The sequence below is a fragment of the Nerophis lumbriciformis genome, linkage group LG19, assembly GCF_033978685.3.
Source record: "Nerophis lumbriciformis linkage group LG19, RoL_Nlum_v2.1, whole genome shotgun sequence".
Lineage (NCBI taxonomy): Eukaryota > Metazoa > Chordata > Actinopteri > Syngnathiformes > Syngnathidae > Nerophis > Nerophis lumbriciformis.
Window position 1 is genome coordinate 37,896,290 of NC_084566.2, and position 19,783 is coordinate 37,916,072.

Sequence of the window (19,783 nt, forward strand, 5' to 3'; positions counted from 1 at the left end):
ACAGAGTAAATGTAGCGTGTTACTAATCAAATCAAATCAAATCAAATCAACTTTATTTATAAAGCACATTTAAAATTTACCACAGGGGTAGCCAAAGTGCTGTACAATGGGCAGGTTAAAAGATAAAACGAGTACCGAGCAAACACAACACAACACAAACAGAACACGATAAAAAATAAATAAATAAAATAGAATAAATAAAAACATAAAAACAGGTTCACAGCAGGTGTATTATGGGGTGCCATTGCAGGATGGATATCACTCAGTGTTAAAAGCCATGGAATAAAAGTATGTTTTTAAGAGAGATTTAAAAACAGGAAGAGAGGAGGCTTGTCTAACACTCAGAGGTAGGTCGTTCCAGAGCTTGGGAGCAGCAACGGCGAAAGCTCTGTCACCTCTAAGCTTCAGCCTTGTGTCAGGGACCGTCAACAGCAGCTGATCGGCTGATCTTAAGGATCGGGTGGGGCAGTAAGGCTGAAGGAGGTCGGAGAGATAGGTTGGCGCGAGGTTGTTTAGACATTTAAAAACAAATAAAAGGAGTTTAAAATTGATTCGATAACGCACCTCTGACAGCGGGAGGCAGTGTGCAGGTAAAAATATATCTAATGCTTAATCCAAAAGTAAACAAAAAGGGAATGCCACTAAGAAAAGGCATTACAGCTTCGGGAAGGCTCTGCAAAACAAAACTAGAACTGAACTGGCTGCAAAGTAAACAAAAACAGAATGCTGGACGACAACAAAAACTTACAGCGCGTGGAGCTGAGACGGCGTACACAAAGTACATTCATTCATACATGACATGACTATCAACAAAGGATAGCAACAACTTAAATAGTCTTGATTTCTGAAACAAAGCAGGTTTGAGGAATAGCGCTTAAAGGAAGACATGGAACTGCTACAGGAAAAGCCACCAAAACAGGAGACAAAAGACAAAAACTAAAACACTACACACAAGAAAACACAAAAAAACTCCAAATAAGTCAGGGCGTGATGTGACACGTGGTGACAGTACACCTACTTTGAGACAAGAGCTATAGTGATGCATGGTTGGTTATGCTTTAAATTCATATCCAACAATTGCAAGAACGACTTTTTCCGTATTTTCCGCACCATAAGGCGCCCTGGGTTATAAGCCGCGCCTTCAATGAACGGCATATTTCAAAACTTTGTCCACCTATAAGACGCCCCGTGTTATAAGCCGCATCTAACTGCGCTAAAGGAATGTCAAAAAAACAGTCAGATAGGTCAGTCAAACTTTAATAATATATTAAAAACCAGCGTGATGTGGGCGCGCACGGAGTCGTATATCAACATGGACGGAGCTGCGTGAAAAAAGCCACCCGGCCTCTTCGCGTAAACTTACCTTAACCACTCGCTCATCTTTTCTTCATCCATCCCTTCGAGCTAGCTTTTATGATGACGCCGGCTGGAAAGGTCTCTTTTGGCAAAGTTTTCCTTTTGAATATCACCATGGGTGGAAGTTTCTGGCCATTAGCATGGCAAGCTAGAACCACAGTGAAGGATGACTTCTCATTCCCTGTGGTGCGAATATTCACCGTACGTGCTCCCGTTGTATCCACAGTGCGGTTCACAGGAATATCAAAAGTCAGTGGAACCTCGTCCATGTTGATAATGTTCTCTGGCCGGATCTTTTTTTCAGCTATCTTGTTTTTACAATATGCACGGAAAGTAGCCAGCTTTTCTTGAAAGTCTTTAGGCAGTTGCTGTGAAATAGTAGTCCGTGTGCGGATGGAGAGATTGCGTCTTTTCATGAACCGGATCCCTGTCGCTTAGTAGGAGCCATTTTGTGGTCTTTACAGATGTAAACACACAAAGGAAATGAAACGTAATATCCGCGCGCTTCTTCTTCTTCTACGCGGGCGGGTGGTTGCTTACAGTAGAAGAAGAAACGCTTCCTGTTCTATGGGGGCGGGTGCTTACCTTGGCGGTTGCTTGCGTAGAAGAAGAAGCACTTCCTCTTCTACGGGGAAAAAAGATGGCGGCTGTTTACCGTAGTTGCGAGACCGAAACTTTATGAAAATGAATCTTAATATTAATCCATATATAAAGCGCACCGGGTTATAAGGCGCACTGCACTGTCAGCTTTTGAGAAAATTTGTGGTTTTTAGGTGCGCCTTATAGTGCGGAAAATACGGTACTGTCAATATCGGCTACTGAGTTTTAATTTTTTCTGCTGGTTCTGTGCCTCCGGAATTTTTCAATTAATAAAAATGTGACTTGGCTCAAAAAAGGTTGAAAAAAACTGGTCTATGTCACTACCTGCGGTTTTCCAGGTACACTATGACTTTGGACTGAGGAACATCCTGTCCGTCTTGAGGACACTGGGAGCCAGCAAAAGGGCACGACCCGATGACTCAGAGTCCAGCACTGTCATGAGAGTGCTCCGTGACATGAATCTGTCCAAGCTGGTACAACACAAGTCTCAGGTCTTGTTTTTGGATGTGTAGGCAGGCGCTCTAAATGTGAATGCTGTTCCAGGTGGATGAGGACGAGCCTCTCTTCCTCAGTCTCATCAATGACTTGTTCCCTGGCATCAAGCTGGATAACAGTACCTATAATGAACTACAAGCTGCTGTAAAGAATCAAGTAGAGCTCGCTGCTTTGGTTAACCACCCCAACTGGAACTTGAAACTAGTTCAGGTATTACGAAACCTACACTTTGCTAAGATCCTCTAAGCAGCTGACTTGGACTTGTGGTCCCACTGGCAGCTTTATGAAGCTTCACTGGTGCGGCACGGCCTCATGACGCTGGGGCCCAGCGGGGCTGGCAAGACCGCCGTCATCAACATCCTCATGCGAGCGCTGACTGAGTGTGGGACGCCGCACAGGGAGATGCGCATGAACCCCAAGGCCATTACCGCGCCACAGATGTTTGGCCGCCTGGACGCTGCCACCAATGACTGGACGGATGGCATCTTTTCCACTCTGTGGAGGAGGACCCTCAAAGGGAAGAAAGGTAAAGTTCTTAAACCCAATTTTTCCCTACCTGCCAACTACTCCGGTTTTCCCGTAATTAGTACGGTTTTCATCAACCTATTCCGGGTTACGGTTGCAGTGATAAAAAATACGGTTTTTCATTAATTTAAGTTTTATTCACGAAATCGCGTAACAACAATGACAATCGACACTGCTTCCCGTAACTTCCTATCGTGCCATTCCGAATGCCATGCGCGAGGCTATTTACAGCACCGCTGCCAAGCACGAGGCACCTGTTGCCATTGTTTCCAAACGAGCGAACGATCACGGAATCAGCCGGAGAAAAATCGCATACGAGTCTTAAACCGAAAAGAAAACTGCAGTCATTCCGTGAAGAATATTCAAAAGCCTATCCGGTAGAGATGCGCGGTTTGCGGGCACGACCGCGGAGTCCGCGGATTATCCGCGGATCGGGCGGATGAAATTTAAAAAAATTAGATTTTATCCGCGGGTCGGGTCGGGTCGGGTGGTTAAAATAAAAAAAAATTAGATTTTAAATAGATTCAGGCGGGTGGCAGTTAAACCAATTGGGAAATATATATACATAGTTAAATGTTGTTACCCACATACGAAAAACGAGCAGGCACCTGCTGCATATGCCACAACAGAAGAAAAAAAAAAAAGAGATGGACACTTTTACGGAGCGGAGAAGGGACGCCTCGCCGGGGTCCGGGACCGAGGCCCCTTCCCCCGAGAGGGCCCCACCGGGAGCCGTAGCTGAGGCGATCCGCGAGAAGGGCCCGACGCACGTCCAGGGTCACCACCGCGCCCACCGCACCGACACCCCGCCTCGTCCGCCTTCACCGCGGCCGGCGTCACGCGCAGCAGGTAAGCAGCTTACCTGCCCGCCACCCCGTGGCCGGGGGCGCGTAACAGGGGTCACTCCGCGCGCAGCGCGCTCACGAAAGGGGTGGGGCTCACCCTGGTTGATATAGACAGCAGCTAGGACGGTGGCCATGGAAGTTGGAACCCGCTAAGGAGTGTGAAACAACCCACCTGCCGAATCAACTAGCCCTGAAAATGGATGGCGCTGGAGCGTCGGGCCCATATACCCGGCCGTCGCCGGCAGCGAGACGCGCTTGGAGGTGCGCTCAGCGTGGCTCCCATGTGATTGCGCACTGCTGTGCGTCTGGGTCGTGACAGCGTGGCACGCGAATGTCTGTGCTGCATTGGATCAGTCTCCTTTCTTTAACAGGCAAAAGCTTTATAACCTCACTAATGCCTTGCATCGTCTATATTAGATATATAACAACGGGCGGGTGCGGGCGGATGCGGTTCTGATCAAATGTTAGATCGGGTGGATTGCGGATGGTTGACGACTTTCTGATGCGGTTGCGGATGAAATAATTGCCTATCCGCGCATCTCTACTATCCGGGAATAATTATCCGTTCCAAAAAGGGTGAAAACTACGCGAATTGCACCTTGTGCAGACAAGATTTTTCGATCGGACACGGAGGAATTAGCGATGTAAAAGACCACGTTGGGACGAAAAAAACACAAGTCTAATGTCGTTGCTAGCGATACAAGTGGAAAACTTTCAACGTTTTTCGTCGCCCAAACAGATTCTTTGGATACATTTGGATTTTAGCCACAAAAAGGTAATGACACCAATGTTATCTATTGGAATTGTTTAGTACTGTTATACTGTTAAAAGTGTTTATACTATTTATACTTTCAAGTCCAAGTTGAAGAAATCTTGTTAAATGTTGACAGCATAACTACCAAAATACAGAAGTATGTCCTTAATATTTTTGCAGTGCTATTTCTGTTGAAAAGTTAAAATGATTACATTAGAGATGTGATGTGCCACTTTTCAAGTGTCTGATGGCTTAAATTAATTTTCATTAATTTTTCATATTTTGAATTCTTTTGAAAGGCTTACAAAAAAACTACATTTGAATTGTAATTCCATGCTATTGACAGGACTATTAATTTTAATGAAGTTAGCTTACCATGTTTACAGCATGATAATTGTGATAGAAATGTGAATTTTAGGCACAGAATATTTTTTACAATTGAACAAGGCAGTAGATTATACAAGCTTGGACAGAAAGTTAATAATGACACCAATTTTTTTTTAAATGGAATTGTTTAGTACTGTTTTACCATTTGTTTACTGTAAAAAGTGTTTATACTGTTTATACTTTCAATTAACAAATTGAAGTCTTGTGAAAGGTTGACAGGATAACTGGCATTAACTGTCAAAATAATTTCAAACTATTGAAGTTAGCTTACAGAATAAACATGTCAATCAACCCATATGATTTTTGCTGTAATATTTTTGTTTTGAAAAGTCACTGTGACTGATAGAAAAGTGATGGTTTTAGCAACATTTTAACCTGTCTGAATGCTAATAATCATTTTGCGTTGGGGGGGCGAAGCCTGAACCCCCCACCAGGACTTTGTCCTGGACCTGCAACCCCTGGACCCTGGCTACTAGGTTTTTCTGATTTCAAAAGTTGGCAGGTATGCCCTGCACCTTTTTTTCCCCACTGGCCTGCACTCTCACCGCTCTACATTTTTCATTCCATAATACCGTATTACTGCACCTGAGTCTTTGACGAGGCTCACATCCACGAAGGTACCTTTCCGGTGGACCTCATTTAAACAATTGTTGGTGGTACATTGGTTAGTGCTCGTGCCTCGCTATAAGAAGGTCCTGGCTCAGGGTTTTTCTGTGTGGAGTTTGCATGTTCTCCCCGTGACTGCGTAGGTTCCCTCCAGGTACTCCGGCTTCCTCCCACCTCCAAAGACACGCACCTGGGGATAGGTTTATCGGAAACACTAAATTGGCCCTAGTGTGTGAATATGAGTGTGAATGTTGCCTATGTTTTGGCCCTGTGATGAGATGGAGACTTGTCCAGTGTGTACCCTGCTTCTGCCTGAGTGCAGCTGGGATAGGCTCCAGCCCCCAAGCAGTAGAACATGGTTGGATGGATAATGCCATTAGGTGCAGTATAAAGCATATTGACCAATGTCTCCAGGGGAGATCATATGGATTGTGCTGGACGGCCCTGTGGACGCCATTTGGATTGAAAACCTCAACTCCGTGCTGGACGACAACAAGACCCTCACACTGGCCAACGGCGACCGTATCACCATGTCGCCGGCCTGCAAGCTGGTGTTTGAGGTTCACAACATCGAGAACGCCTCCCCGGCCACCGTGTCCCGTGTCGGTATGGTCTTCATGAGCTCTTCAGCTCTCACTTGGGCACCTATACTGAAGGTAACATTGAAATGCTTATGTATGGATTTGTATGTTTATATATATGTGTGTGTAGGGGATGATACTCCAAACCGATTTTCCCGGTTGTTCGATAAGAAAAGAACAGAGTCCTCGGACTCAAATCCCTTTTTGAGAACCGGTACCCGTTATCGAGACCACTAGTAAAGAAAAAGAGTTGGTTCTTTATTCCAATCCCTGGGAACTAATCCCGTCCCACAAGAAATGCCCAGTGGGACATCACAAGAAATGACGTCACATAGCTCAGTCATTAGGCGCAGATAGCGAAAGCAGGAAAAAAAATGGACCGGAAAAAGCGCTCCAAGGTGTAATAAAGTTAAAAACAAAAGGTATAATCCAATGAATAACTTTACTGAGAGATTTGAGCAGGGTACAAACACATGACGAACACTTTTACGACCAACCGGAAACATAGCAACCAGGCTAGCAACGCACCTCCTTTATGGCAGCTGTCGCAACGTTCTTAAAGCAACCGCAGCACATACATATATATACAACTTATCTCCCTTTTTTAACTTTTGTTTTTCTTTCCTTGTAAACAAAACAAAATCACACTGTATATGTGTTGTCTGTCTAATTATAAATAATGCAGACGAGGCGTGTTGGCTGAGTTCTTGACGTTTACTTTCACAGCGTGCTCATAACCTCATTCTTAGCTGACACTTTTCAGGGCTACCGCGCATGCTCGTCACTCCCGTTGCATGCTGGGTAGTGTAGTTGTTATATTCCCTAGCTCTAACAACACATCTTTCCCCCAATAAAGAAATAATGTTAACTCAATAAAGTGTATTTCTTTTTTTAGCTTTAACTTTTCATTTTTTAGCATTGTAACCACATTTGCAAACAACTTTTCTCTTCATAGAATTTTCTTTCAATAAAGAAATAAAGTGCAAAAATGTCAAAGCATCATAACAAACAGTGCACTTTTTGGAGAGCTGTATTATTTTCAGTTTTGTGCCCAAGGGACTGATTTTATTTAACACTATATTATTATTTATACACCTATAGTGATCACAGAGACAGGTTGTTTTTGTGTTACTGTATATATTTGTTTTTCTGAAAAATCCCACTTAATATACTTTGGGTAACAACAGTCAATATTTATTTTATTTTTTTAGGGGGGTAACAGTCAATATTTATTTATTTATTAGATTTAATTTTTTTCTTATAAAATAAAAGTGAGGTTTTGTTAAACCAAATATTGTGTGTTTTTTTCCATATACAACAACCTATCTGGACTCGATAAGAGAATGGATAAGGAATCGGTTCGATAAGAGGATTCGATAATAGGCTCGAACTTAATAACTTCTTATCAAACATCATCCCTATGTGTGTGTGTATGTATGTAATTATTATTGTTATATATATGTGTATGTATGTATGCTAAGTGTTCATTTCACTGCTGTGCAACAATTTTTTCAAGGATTTTCGAGATGAAGGAAAGGTGGGACACCGGCCGGTAGTTTACCATGAGGTCGGGATCGAGGTTACGTTTTTAGAGCAGAGGATGAATAACCGCTTTTTTGAATGCTAGGGGAACAGTGCCGGAGGAAAGTGATAAATCTATAATATTTAGCACTGATGGTCCTAATATTACAAACAGCTTCTTGATAAGTTTCCCAGGAAGTGGGTCAAGTAAACATGTTGTTTGTTTTGTCCCAATTACACGTCGCAGGAGTTCTTCTAATGTTATTTCATCAAAAAGAGAGACTATTTTGGAGAGCAATATCCGTCGTATATACATTTGTATCAGTGTTAATAGAACCCCGGGACGCGTTGTCTTTAATCTCCTTTCTAATTAGTTACATTTTCTTATTAAAGAAATTCATAAAGTCATCAGCCGAGTGGGAGGAGCCACTGGCAGGAGTCCCTTGTTGTTAGCCATGCTATTGTACTGAACAAATATTTAGGATCGTTTTTATTGAGGCGGATGAGATTGGAGTAGTAATTAGCTTTAGCTAAGCTAAGCATGGGTTTATAAGTTATTATGATGGAAAACCTCAAGTTTAGTCGCACGCCATTTGGGTTCCAGCTTTCTACATGATAGTTTAAGAGCTCTAGTTTCTTCTGTAAACCAGTGGGCACGCCTTATAGGGACCTTTTTTGGCTTTAGCGGTGCTATACTATCAATGGTGTCGCGCAGGGCATCGTTAAAGTGCTTAGTGAGGTTATCGATAGAGCCCACATAATTTGGGAGTGGCGCCATTACCGAAGGCAATAGGCCAGTCATAGTTGTGACAGCATTAATGTTGCTGCTGCTAAAGCAGTGGTTATTAGTAGCTTGTTGACAATGGATATTCACTACTGTTGTAATCGTAATATGGTATTGTGAATAAACTTGAAACTTGCCTGAGTGATTACACAGGACAAAAAACAAAACAAAAAACGAAATGCAACGCTTTGTTTTCCAGGGTTGGACAAACAAGCGCAGCGTTGACGAAGCAGAGCAGATCATTGCTCTGTATGACAGGATATTTTGGGACGCTTATACATTCATGAGGCTGAACCTGAAGCCTAAAATGGCATTTTTGGAGTGCAACTACATCATGCAGGTATGGAAACATTCACAGAATAAGAACAAACCCAAAATAATCTGTTTATGATCGGACCTGTGTTTCAGTCTGTCAATCTACTGGAGGGCCTTATCCCAACCAAGCAGATGGGCGGCCTAGTAAACGAGAAACACCTGGAGCGCCTTTTTGTCTTCGGTCTCATGTGGAGTCTGGGGGCCCTTTTGGAATTGGACGACCGCGACAAACTGGAGGGTTGTCTCCGAGAACACGCCACCAACATCGATTTGCCTCACACCAATGAGGGAGAGACCATATTTGAGTACATGGTCGATAACAGCGGTATGCTCACTTCCATTGAAGCTTGTACACTGCAAAAAGTCAGTGTTCAAAAACAAGGGGAAATAATACAAAAATTAGGGGTACCGTATTTTCCGCACCATAAGGCGCCCTGTAAGCCGCGCCTTCAATGAACGGCATATTTCAAAACTTTGTCCACCTATAAGCCGCCCCGTGTTATAAGCCGCATCTAACTGCGCTAAAGGAATGTCAAAAAAACAGTCAGATAGGTCAAACTTTAATAATATATTAAAAACCAGCGTGATGTGGGCGCGCATGGAGTCGTATATCAACATGGACGGAGCTGCGTGAAAAAAGCCACCCGGCCTCTTCGCGTAAACTTAAACTTACCTTAACCACTCGCTCATCTTTTCTTCATCCATCCATCCCTTCGAGTTAGCTTTTATGATGACGCCGGCTGGAAAGGTCTCTTTTGGCAAGGTCTTCCTTTTGAATATCACCATGGGTGGAAGTTTCTGGCCATTAGCATGGCAAGCTAGAACCACAGTGAAGGATGACTTCTCATTCCCTGTGGTGCGAATATTCACCGTACGTGCTCCCGTTGTATCCACAGTGCGGTTCACAGGAATATCAAAAGTCAGTGGAACCTCGTCCATGTTGATAATGTTCTCTGGCCGGATCTTTTTTTCAGCTATCTTGTTTTTACAATATGCACGGAAAGTAGCCAGCTTTTCTTGAAAGTCTTTAGGCAGTTGCTGTGAAATAGTAGTCCGTGTGCGGATGGAGAGATTGCGTCTTTTCATGAACCGGAAACCTGTCGCTTAGTAGGAGCCGTTTTGTGGTCTTTACAGATGTAAACACACAAAGGAAATGAAACGTAATATCCGCGCGCTTCTTCTTCTTCTACGGGGGCGGGTGGTTGCTTACAGTAGAAGAAGAAGCGCTTCCTCTTCTATGGGGGCGGGTGCTTACCTTGGCGGTTGCTTGCGTAGAAGAAGAAGCACTTCATCTTCTACGGGAAAAAAAGATGGCGGCTGTTTACCGTAGTTGCGAGACCGAAACTTTATGAAAATGAATCTTAATATTAATCCATATATAAAGCGCACCGGGTTATAAGCCGCACTGTCAGCTTTTGAGTAAATTTGTGGTTTTTAGGTGCGGCTAATAGTGCGGAAAATACGGTATTTTATTTGAACTAAGCAAAATGATCTGCCAAGAGAACAAGAACATTTGGCTTGTCAAGACTTTCCAAAACAAGTAAAATTAGCTAACCTCAATGAACCCAAAAATACCTTAAAATAAGTATATTTCTCACTAATAACAATAACTTGGTAGAAAAAAGAGACCTTTTTGCTCAATATGTTGAAAAATGTTCTTAAATGAAGTAAATGCTAGTGCCATTATCTTGACATAATGATATGCGCTCGGCATTACATTTCTTGAAACAAGCAAACTTATACTAAAAACTAATTTATTTTTCTTAATGGAAAGGCAACCGCTTGGTACTCTCGGGGTCTCCTATATTGTCTAAAAATGCATTTTTCCATGGATAACATGACATCGCGCCAAGTGCGTGCTCTTTCAGTCAATTAGTGCGCATATATACAGCCCGGCCCCCGGCCAAAATGTTTTTAATTGTAATTTGGAAGAATTTATCTGAACGTGCATGAACTATTTCTGTTCAACATTGTTTGAAATGTCACACCTACTCAGTGGCCTAGTGGACCTACTCAGTGGCCTAGTGGTTTGAGTGTCCGCCCTGAGATCCGTAGGTTGTGAGTTCAAACCCCGGCCGAGTCATACCAAAGACTATAAAAATGGGACCCATTACCTCCCTGCTTGGCACTCAGCATCAAGGGTTGGAATTGGGGGTTAAATCACCAAAAATGATTCCCGGGCGCAGCACAGCTGCTGCCCACTGCTCCCCTCACCTCCCAGGGGGTGAACAAGGGGATGGGTCAAATGCAGAGGACAAATTTCACCACACCTAGTGTGTGTGTGACAATCATTGGTACTTTAACTTTAACTTAACATTTTAAATGTTTAAATATTAACTTTATTAACTAGTTTATTGTACTGTGCCAACTGTACTACTACATGAGTACCTATTTTCTATTGTTTCATTGAAAAACAGCAAAGTCCATTTGGCCGTCATCCGTTTCAATTATGAGACACAATTATGTCAAAATCATGATTTCTGTTTCATGCTTGAAGTAAGAAATGATGACTTAAAAAAAGTAGTTTTATACTTGTGAGTGTTGATGACACAGCTTTGCAACAGTTGATATTCTAGTTTCAAGCATGTTTTACTCAATATAGGTCATCAAATCTCAGCAACAAGCTGTAATATCTTACTGAGATCATTTAGGACCAAAACCCTTAAAACAAGTAAAACACTAACATAAAATCTGCTTAGTGAGAAGAATTATCTTATCAGACAGAAAATAAGCAAATATCACCCTTATTTGAGATATTTCATCTTAATTAGATTTCAGTTTTTGCAGTGTAATCGTACAGATGCTCTTAACATGAACCGTCTGTCCCAGGTCAATGGTGTCACTGGAACGAACACGTGGGTGAGTATGAATATCCAACAGACCACGTGCCGGACTACTCCTCCATCCTTGTGCCCAACGTGGATAACACAAGGACCGCGTTCTTGCTGGAAATCATTGCCAAACAATTAAAGGTGGGGTGCTTTGTTTCAAACGCTGTGTTTAAAACAAAGAATTGCTCATTTTCAGTGTTCTTGTAGGCAGTCTTACTGATTGGTGAACAAGGGACGGCCAAAACAGTGATGATCAAAAGCCATGCCAAGAAATTTGACCCCGAGACGGACCTGTTCAAGTCGCTAAACTTCTCATCCGCCACAGAACCCATAATGTTTCAGGTAGAAGCTGGTCACAACAATGGGTGCACTTGTTCTATTGTTTATAGCAGTGATTCTCAAAATGTGGTATGCGGGCTCTATCTAGTGGTACACCAAAAAAAATCACTTGATTAAAGTACAGTGTTTTATTTTTCTTTAGACATAGTGTTACTGTTTAAACTGTGTGTAATGTTAAGTGGCCAAAAATATTAGGGATGTCTGATAATGTTTTTTTTGCCGATATTCCGATATTGTCCAACTCTTAATTATCGATTCCAATATCAACCTATACCGATATATACAGGTAAAAGCCAGTAAATTAGAATATTTTGAAAAACTTGATTTATTTCAGTAATTGCATTCAAAAGGTGTAACTTGCACATTATATTTATTCATTGCACACAGACTGATGCATTCAAATGTTTATTTCATTTAATTTTGATGATTTGAAGTGGCAACAAATGAAAATCCAAAATTCCGTGTGTCACAAAATTAGAATATTACTTAAGGCTAATACAAAAAAGGGATTTTTAGAAATGTTGGCCAACTGAAAAGTATGAAAATGAAAAATATGAGCATGTACAATACTCAATACTTGGTTGGAGCTCCTTTTGCCTCAATTACTGCGTTAATGCGGCGTGGCATGGAGTCGATGAGTTTCTGGCACTGCTCAGGTGTTATGAGAGCCCAGGTTGCTCTGATAGTGGCCTTCAACTCTTCTGCGTTTTTGGGTCTGGCATTCTGCATCTTCCTTTTCACAATACCCCACAGATTTTCTATGGGGCTAAGGTCAGGGGAGTTGGCGGGCCAATTTAGAACAGAAATAGCATGGTCAGTAAACCAGGCACGGGTAGATTTTGCGCTGTGTGCAGGCGCCAAGTCCTGTTGGAACTTGAAATCTCCATCTCCATAGAGCAGGTCAGCAGCAGGAAGCATGAAGTGCTCTAAAACTTGCTGGTAGACGGCTGCGTTGACCCTGGATCTCAGGAAACAGAGTGGACCGACACCAGCAGATGACATGGCACCCCAAACCATCACCCAACCATGCAAATTTTGCATTTCCTTTGGAAATCGAGGTCCCAGAGTCTGGAGGAAGACAGGAGAGGCACAGGATCCACGTTGCCTGAAGTCTAGTGTAAAGTTTCCACCATCAGTGATGGTTTGGGGTGCCATGTCATCTGCTGGTGTCGAGAGTTGAAGGCCACTATCAGAGCAACCTGGGCTCTCATAACACCTGAGCAGTGCCAGAAACTCATCGACTCCATGCCACGCCGCATTAACGCAGTAATTGAGGCAAAAGGAGCTCCAACCAAGTATTGAGTATTGTACATGCTCATATTTTTCATTTTCATACTTTTCAGTTGGCCAACATTTCTAAAAATCCCTTTTTTGTATTAGCCTTAAGTAATATTCTAATTTTGTGACACACGGAATTTTGGATTTTCATTTGTTGCCACTTCAAATCATCAAAATTAAATGAAATAAACATTTGAATGCATCAGTCTGTGTGCAATGAATAAATATAATGTACAAGTTACACCTTTTGAATGCAATTACTGAAATAAATCAAGTTTTTCAAAATATTCTAATTTACTGGCTTTTACCTGTACATTTGTGGAATTAACACATTATTATGCCTAATTTTGTTGTGATGCCCCGCTAGATGCATTAAACAATGTAACCTTACCATGAATTGATTAACGTGGACCCCGAATTAAACAAGTTGAAAAACTTATTGGGGTGTTACCATTTAGTGGTCAATTGTACGGAATATGTACTGTACTGTACAATCTACTAATAAAAGTTTCAATCAATCAATCAAAAACAAGGTTTTCCAAAATAAGTTAACAACTTCAACTCCAGTTATGGAAAAAAATGCCAACATGGCACTGCCATATTTATTATTGAAGTCACAAAGTGCATTATTTTTTTTTAACATGCCTCAAAACAGCAGCTTGGAATTTGGGACATGCTCTCCCTGAGATAATCCTGATACCCACGACAACTATGGGAAATACTATACTTTGACTTTCACAAAGTGCATTATTTAAAACATTTTTATACCAGGCATGTGATTTTTCCGTCTAAAGTCAGAATTCCGTCTTTTTTAATCTCGGGAAAAGAAAAAAAAAATGATCTCCCGTTTTTCCGTTTTTTTTTCCGACCCTAAATCAAGATTTGAGACGTAGTTTATATTACGCCGTAGTTGATTGGTCGATATGTTCCTTGTGACCAATCAGGACATCTGTTATGAATGATGACGTTAATAACGTCATCATTCATAATGGTTATTACCGCCATTTTCCATATGTAAACGATGTCGGTTCACGAGAGAAAGGACGCTTTACGAGTAAAAGAAATTGATAAACATGTCAAAAATAAGTTTCGATGGGACTGGATGGAAAGGGAAATCACTGATACTGTTGGGAAGAAGGATGTTACGACTCTGTTTGGTGATTTTATTCGGAAAATCGATCGTCCCGTAAAGGTTTTGTGCACGTGGTGTCATGGTAATATTGACTATGGATCACGAGGTTTCAAGGCTTTGGAAGTACATGCGAAACGCCAAAAACATATGAAACAACTTGATGCAAGGAAAACGAACTTTTCACTAGCTGGTACTTTTGGATGTCAACCGAAAGTGAGCAAACCTTACGGACTTCATCCTTTGTTTACATCGACAACTGCCGTAGACATCGAGAGGAAAGATCCACCCAAACAACCCACTTCAGTTGCAGACAGGGTTGTTAACAATGAGGTAAGCTAAAAAATATTTGCTTGCGAAATACGCACGTTTGTTTTAAATATTAACCAATTATTGCTTTGCGAAATATAAATGGGTTTTTCTAAAAAATAAAAAGCCACGTGAAAATATATTATGAAATTACAGAAATTCAAAGAGTCGCATTATTGATTCCAGTTAACAATTTATTTGAAATACATTTGCATATAATACTATTTTGTAATATTAAGTTCTTTTGTAGTCTCTTGAAACAATATCATACCTGCCAACTACTCCGGTTTTCCCGTAATTCGTACGGTTTTCATCAACCTATTCCGGGTTACGGTTGCAGTGATAAAAAATACGGTTTTTCATTAATTAAAAAAAAAAAAGGGTGAAAACTACGCGAATTGCACCTTGTGCAGACAAGATTTTTCGATCGGACACGGAGGAATTAGCGATGTAAAAGACCACGTTGGGACAAAAAAACACAAGTCTAATGCCGTTGCTAGCGATACAAGTGGAAAACTTTCAACGGTTTTTGTCGCCCAAACAGATTCTTTGGATGTGATAAATGCCAAAGTTTTATTTACGTAGGCAATAATTGAGCATGGATTTCCAATCGCACTGGCTGATCACATGGGACAGTTAAATGTTTGTAATGCAACCTTTAAAAATCATTACGCGGTGATCGCGGTCCCAAAAATAAACTTTTCTTGCATGATAATGTCCAGAAAAATTTGCTTTATATTACTATAGAGTCCTTTTAACGAATGAGTTTGATGGTTTATCACAAACCTTAAATGAAAGAAGTCCTTTGTTCTCCTGCACCGCATGCGCTTTGGCCTTGCTTCGTGTTTGGTGCGCAATCCTGTCGGCTGTATTTCACAGCACGACATACTGTTAAAAGTGTTTATACTATTTATGCTTTCAAGTCCAAGTTGAAGAAATCTTGTTAAATGTTGACAGCGTAACTACCAAAATACAGAAGTATGTCCTTAATATTTTTGCAGTGCTATTTCTGTTGAAAAGTTCAAATGATTACATTAGAGATGTGATGTGCCACTTTTCAAGTGTCTGATGGCTTAAATTAATTTTCATTATTTTTTCATATTTTGAATTCTTTTGAAAGGCTTACAAAAAAACTACATTTGAATTGTAATTCCATGCTATTGACAGGACTATTAATTTGAATGAAGTTAGCTTACCATGTTTACAGTATGATAATTGTGATAGAAATGTGAATTTTAGGCACAGAATATTTTTTACAATTGAACAAGGCAGTAGATTATACAAGCTTGGACAGAAAGTTAATAATGACACCAATTTTTTTTTTAATGGAATTGTTGAGTACTGTTTTACCATTTGTTTACTGTAAAAAGTGTTTATACTGTTTATACTTTCTATTAACAAATTGAAGTCTTGTGAAAGGTTGACAGGATAACTGGCATTAACTGTCAGAATAATTTCTAACTATTGAAGTTAGCTTACAGAATAAACATGTCAATCAACCCATATGATTTTTGCTGTAATATTTTTGTTTTGAAAAGTCACTGTGACTGATAGAAAAGTGATGGTTTTAGCAACATTTTAACCTGTCTGAATGCTAATAATCATTTTGCGTCGGGGGGCGAAGCCCTGAACCCTCCACCAGGACTTTGTCCTGGACCTACCAGGGCCTGCGGCCCTTGGACCCTGGCTACTAGGTTTTTCTGATTTCAAAAGTTGGCAGGTATGCAATATTGTCAGTGGTGTAACAATCTTGAAGGTAAATATTTTCACACTTGTTTCATGCAATATGTCAGTGTCCTCACATTATTATTATTTCCTATTTTCAAATATGAGTAAACAATACTAAACATGTTTAATTATTTTCATAAATGTATATCCTATATCCTATTTTCCTGTAGATAATAACACTGATCAATGTGACACCTGTGGATGTGAAATGAACACAAGATGTTAATATTAGTGACTAAATACTGTTGGGACTGAACCATATACAGTGATTCATTAGGATAATTGGGTTATGTATGTTCTATTAATGATGTTTTCATGTCTTTAAACACTAAAATATTTTTCCTCAAATGGTGCTGTTTTTGTTAATTTTAGCATCCACTGTTACCGCTTTGAGGTGAAAAACCAGGAGCTTCGGGGGGCGTGGCCCTCATTGTCCCCCCACCAGGGCACCGCCCTGGACCTGGCTGGGGGCCTTCGTCCGCCAGACCCCCATGAAATTTTTTCAGTCTTTTTCATTGTGGTCAAATCACATGCCTGTTATACGCCCACCCTCAGTGTGACCTGTATGGCTGTTGACCAAGTATGCATGCATTCACTTGTGTGTGTGAAAAGCTACAGATATTATGTGACTGGGCCGGCACGCAAAGGCAGTGCCTTTAAGGTTTATTGGCGCTCTGTACTTCTCCCTACGTCCGTGTACACAGCGGCGTTTTAAAAAGTTATACATTTTACTTTTTGAAACCGTTACCGATAATTTCCGATATTACATTTTAAAGCATTTATCGTCCGATAATATCGGCAGTCCGATATTATCGGACATCTCTAAAAAATATTATATATACCTGTTAAATAAAACCTCTGTCTTGTTTTTAATGGACACTTGGGCTTACTACGCTACTGTATTTTAATGTTGGTCATTATGGTAGTACAATATGTCTAAACTATGTAGACATATTGTTAATTAATATGTATCTGGCAGAATTTTCTGATGCGACAATTTCAAATCATATGTCATTACAGCGCACGGTGGAGAGCTACATCGAGAAAAGGATCGGCAGCACCTACGGACCGCCTGGGGGCCGCAGGATGTCAGTCTTTGTTGATGACATCAATATGCCTCTTGTCAACGAATGGGGAGATCAGGTGTGAAGAGTGTGTGTGAATGTATACATAAATATATATATGCATATATATGTTTGTACATATATATAGATATTGATACAGTATATAATAAGCTTCCATCTATCCATTTTCTCCCGCTTGTCCCTTTGGGGTCGCGTGGGGTGCTGGAGCCTATCCCAGCTGCATTTGGGGTAGATCCTGGACAAGTCGCCATCTCATCACTGGGCCAACACAGATAGACAGACAACATTCACACTCACATTCACACACTAGGGACCATTTAGTGTTGCCAATCAACCTATACTCTACATCACTAAAATTATTACCGTATTTTTCAGAGTATAAGTCGCTCCGGAGTATAAGTCGCACCGGCCAAAAATTTATAATAAAGAAGGAAAAAAATTATATATAAGTCGCACTGGAGTATAAGTCGCATTTTTGGGGGAAATTTATTTGATAAATCCCAAAACCGAGAATAGACATTTGAAAGGCAATTTAAAATAAATCAAGAATAGTGAACAACAGGCTGAATAAGTGTACGTTATATGAGGCATAAATAACCAACTGGTATGTTAACGTAACATATTATGGTAAGAGTCATTCAAATAACTATAACATATAGAACATGCTATACGTTTACCAAACAATCTGTCACTCCTAATCGCTAAATCCCATGAAATCTTATACGTCTAGTCTCTTACGTGAATGAGATAAATAATAATATTTGGTATTTTACGCTAATGTGTTAATCATTTCACACATAAGTCGCTCCTGAGTATAAGTCGCACCCCCGGCCAAACTATGAAAAAAACTGCGACTTATAGTCCGAAAAATACGTTAATATGTTTGCCAAAATGTGAACTATTTATTGCTAGTATTAATTCAATGTCTATCTTCTGCCTTGAAATTAAACATGACTTGTGTTGCACATGATCTGGAATCGTGCACAATTGTCATAGTTTTTTACATTAAAAAATGAGTACCGGTAAATCCAGATTTATTTATTTTTTTTACCAATTTATTTCGAATATAAAAAACCCAAAATACTCTCCATCAATTAAAAACAAACATGGTCAACAAACAGTGAAGTGTGTGAATTATATTTATATAGCGCCTTTCTCTAGTGACTCAAAGCGCTTTACATAGTGAAAGCCAATATCTAAGTTACATTTAAACCAGTGTGGGTGGCACTGGGAGCAGGTGGGTAAAGTGTCTTGCCCAAGGGCAATGACTAGGATGGCGGAAGAGGGGATCGAACCTGGAACCCTCAAGTTGCTGGCACGGCCGCTCTACCAACCGAGCTATACGGCACCGAGTAAATAGGATCGTATCTAAAATTTGGGGGAAATGTCAACAATTAAAAAAAAATACTGTTAACTTTGAGCATAATCTATCGATGCAGGACTTCAGCAGTTTGAGAAAAATTAGGAAAATGATTTTTTTGTACACCTGCTAAGCTAACTTAAGATATTGTAAAGAAAAAACTGATTTACTAGATGTCAGAGATACATTTTATGTAGGGCTGCAACTAACGATTAATTTGATAATCGATTAATCTGTCGATTATTACTTTGATTAATCGATTAATAATCGGATAAAAGAGACAAACTACATTTCTATCCTTTCCAGTATTTTATTGAAAAAAAACAGCATACTGGCACCATACTTATTTTGATTATTGTTTCTCAGCTGTTTGTATATGTTGCAGTTTATAAATAAAGGTTCATAAAAAAAAAAAAAGTAGCCTCTGCGCATGCGCATAGCATAGATCCAACGAATCGATGACTAAATTAATCGCCAACTATTTTTATTATCGATTTTAATCGATTTAATCGATTAGTTGTTGCAGCCCTAATTTTATGTTATAAAAAGGGAGGCTCGATAGTCCACAATTTGAAAACCCCTGATCTACAACATTTTAATCCATTAATCCATAAATAGAAAATTGGATACGCATGGATCACTTGATACTTTCTTTGTCAAAATGTAAAAAAAGTAAAAGTATGGATGGGTAGTCTCTAACTGTTTTCAGGTATCAAAAAGATACCATGTCTTCCCCCCACACACACTACTCCCTGAAATATCACTTTCAAAGGTACTGTATGCAGCTTGCTCAAAGTAAAATGTTTCAAACCAAAAAAGTACAAAACCACCGGCTATCATGTGTTACCATTAGGGTTTTGAGACGAGAGATTTGATAAATGAAAGTTGGTATTTGTCACAAATATAAGTTAAACTTTGTAAAACACTTCCAGACGGACCGAATGAGACTTTGGTT

At 40.3% G+C, this 19,783-nt stretch overlaps 1 protein-coding gene across 2 annotated transcripts in view; it reads left to right on the forward strand.

The window, feature by feature from the left end:
* The window catches only part of LOC133618461 (dynein axonemal heavy chain 8-like), a 245,622-nt gene that overhangs the window by 110,266 nt on the left and 115,573 nt on the right, over positions 1-19,783 (forward strand). For both annotated transcript variants that reach the window (XM_061978829.2, XM_061978830.2), the window contains 9 exons: positions 2,295-2,429; positions 2,500-2,661; positions 2,731-2,977; positions 5,983-6,224; positions 8,654-8,794; positions 8,863-9,094; positions 11,599-11,741; positions 11,808-11,942; positions 17,404-17,526. In XM_061978829.2, the coding sequence (XP_061834813.1) occupies positions 2,295-2,429; positions 2,500-2,661; positions 2,731-2,977; positions 5,983-6,224; positions 8,654-8,794; positions 8,863-9,094; positions 11,599-11,741; positions 11,808-11,942; positions 17,404-17,526 (1,560 nt within the window). The remainder of the gene's footprint in view (positions 1-2,294; positions 2,430-2,499; positions 2,662-2,730; positions 2,978-5,982; positions 6,225-8,653; positions 8,795-8,862; positions 9,095-11,598; positions 11,742-11,807; positions 11,943-17,403; positions 17,527-19,783) is intronic.